The 2,396-nt window shown below is 43.8% G+C and overlaps 2 protein-coding genes across 2 annotated transcripts in view; one reads left to right on the top strand and one right to left on the bottom strand.

The window, feature by feature from the left end:
• Window positions 1-118: 118 nt before the first annotated feature.
• On the bottom strand, window positions 119-367 carry SARC_00220 (hypothetical protein; the record flags this gene model as incomplete). Its single annotated transcript, XM_014306142.1, has 1 exon — window positions 119-367. A coding segment is annotated over one exon (249 nt), but the record flags the coding sequence as incomplete, so codon positions are not given.
• Window positions 368-1,229: 862 nt separating this feature from the next.
• SARC_00219 (hypothetical protein) overlaps window positions 1,230-2,396 on the top strand; it is a 13,032-nt gene continuing 11,865 nt past the window's right edge. Inside the window, exon 1 of the mRNA XM_014306141.1 lies at window positions 1,230-2,260. Within this exon, the coding sequence (XP_014161616.1) occupies window positions 1,283-2,260 (978 nt within the window). The 5' untranslated portion in view covers window positions 1,230-1,282. The remainder of the gene's footprint in view (window positions 2,261-2,396) is intronic.

Genomic DNA, 2,396 nt, shown 5'->3' with positions numbered 1-2,396 from the left:
CACACACACACACACACATATATATATATATATATATTNTACACACACACACACACATATCATATATATATATATATATATATATACATATATATATATATATTATAGACCAACTCACTTTGGCATCCGTTTGATCTGAGTGTGCGGCCTGTTCCACGCTTTTCATGACCTTATTGAATGCACCTCTCGCCTTGAACGACCCGCTCCTCTGCTCGCTTTCCAGTTTCAAGTACACCTTGGCGCCACCCCCGCATGCTGCACTGAGATAGTGCGAATACTCTAAGGGGGTGGTGTAGATGTGTGATGAGATGCGTTCTTGTGCTTCGAGTACAGCTGTGTATACATCATTCTCGACTGAAATTGTCATGTTCACAGCCCAGTGTTCCAGGCCTTAATATGACTGATTTGATACGGTTGCTCTGACCTGTACCTGAAGCTACAGTAATTCTTTTTATACACAGTTCCTTTTAGCCCGGGTATACTGGGATTTTATGAGGACCTATATACTACAGTAAGTTTTCTTCGTGCTTCAATGCGTATCTGTAATACTGCACATTATACTCTTCTTAGCAATATCACGTTGCAATCTTTAACCCTGTATCTCTCTCTTTAAATCTAAACGCGATGTGCACAACTTCATATTTATTTACTCTCGGGTGTGAGCAATATAGCTTAGTTTGTGAGGTGTGAATCTATAATAATTAGTACAAACCCAAAACCCTAGATCCCATTTGATGGGTCGATACCAAAACCCTAAACCCAAAATAAATCATAAAACCCAAGAGATGATGGTGATCAAAGTCTGCGTCGTTCATACTTCCATTTGTACCCCCCTAAGCCCTGTGGCCTTCCTACGCATTACACTTTCCGCAATAGCCAACTCTTATAGTAGAGTGGCGGGTACAGTACACTTTGTATGTACACACATAGCTATTATTTGTGCACCTGTATCCGAACCGTTTGGTGGACTTGATCGTTTAAACCTGGCATAAAGTGTTCGAGATCTCATGTCGGCGTTTTTTGATCAGATTACTAACAACTCGGCAAGTATCATCAGCACATGCAACTCACGACTCGACTTGGTGGGTGTAAACAAGATATACTCGTCCTATCATCGTAGTATTCACTCGGAAATACATAGATATGAGTATTTAGAGTATAGCAAGCACCGTATCAATACTTGGTTATAAAATCGGCTGGCAAGTAGATTAAATTACGGGTAGACATGCGTATTCGGCGTGTGCTCCGCACTTATTGATTAATGTGATCACACTAGCATACAATGGGAGATAAGAAAACGCCCGCTTCTACGGGGAATAATCATGCCAAGGAAGGATCAAAGCCCACACCAGCTACCACACATATCACCACACGCTCTCATCAGAAAGCTGCGGCTTTGAAGAAAGCCAATGGTACTCACATTGGTGATGGTAGTATCGGAGATGCAAGTACAAACACAAGCACAGACACGCCATCTGTTTCTGTATCTGCAAATCAAGCACAAATAGCTGGGAATAGTGCACCATCGGTGGGCGTAGAGGGGAGTTTGGTATCTACAAGTGATGCTGCAGATGCAGAAGAGTCGACTTTGCCACAGTCAGATGGAGGTGCAAGTGTAGTGAAGGATGCTCCTGCGCCGGCTGGTACTAAATCGCAGACCGCACCTGCTGGACTGTCTGAAAATACAGCAAGTACGCACACGGGCGGGATATCCAGTACAACAAGAAGTAGAACCACTCGAACTTGCCAGGCTGTAGCTGCGGGTGTGGCTGAGGCTGCAAGGGGGGTAATGGGACAGAGTATTGTACAGAGTACTGTACTGGCAAGCACAGAACAAAATAAGTCAGCACTCAATAATAGTCCGGCGCAAAGACCTGTGAATAGTATACCGAATGAAGATACTGGTACACCACCGACGGCGAATACTACTACAGCCTCGAGTGTAGTTACAAACACCACGGCGCATGCGAACACGGGTACAAATACAAACACAGCTACAAATACACACATAAATACTGATACAGATACAGACACAAATACATCCACCGATACGCAAAATACTGCTATCGTAGGAACGAACCCAAGTATTGATAAGAAGGGAGAGGCTCAAGTTGGTACAAATGCATCGCAGCCGAATGTACCTCGCACAGATGCTAGTGTGAATGTATCGGATACACCTACCGTGATAGTAGCACCGGGCCCGACGCTCCCAGCGGACACTATGGCAACCACGAACCCGTACCAGATGCCTTCTCGCCAGGTGTGTATGACAAGAGATAACAATGTTGTTTGAATATTAAACATGTTTTTTTTGGATATGTATATATAGTCCATGCACACACACACACACCCGCACACACATACACACACATACACACACACACACATACATACAT

The sequence above is a fragment of the Sphaeroforma arctica genome, assembly GCF_001186125.1.
Source record: "Sphaeroforma arctica JP610 unplaced genomic scaffold supercont1.5, whole genome shotgun sequence".
NCBI lineage: Eukaryota > Ichthyosporea > Ichthyophonida > Sphaeroforma > Sphaeroforma arctica.
This window is presented reverse-complemented; position numbering and strand designations above follow the sequence as displayed.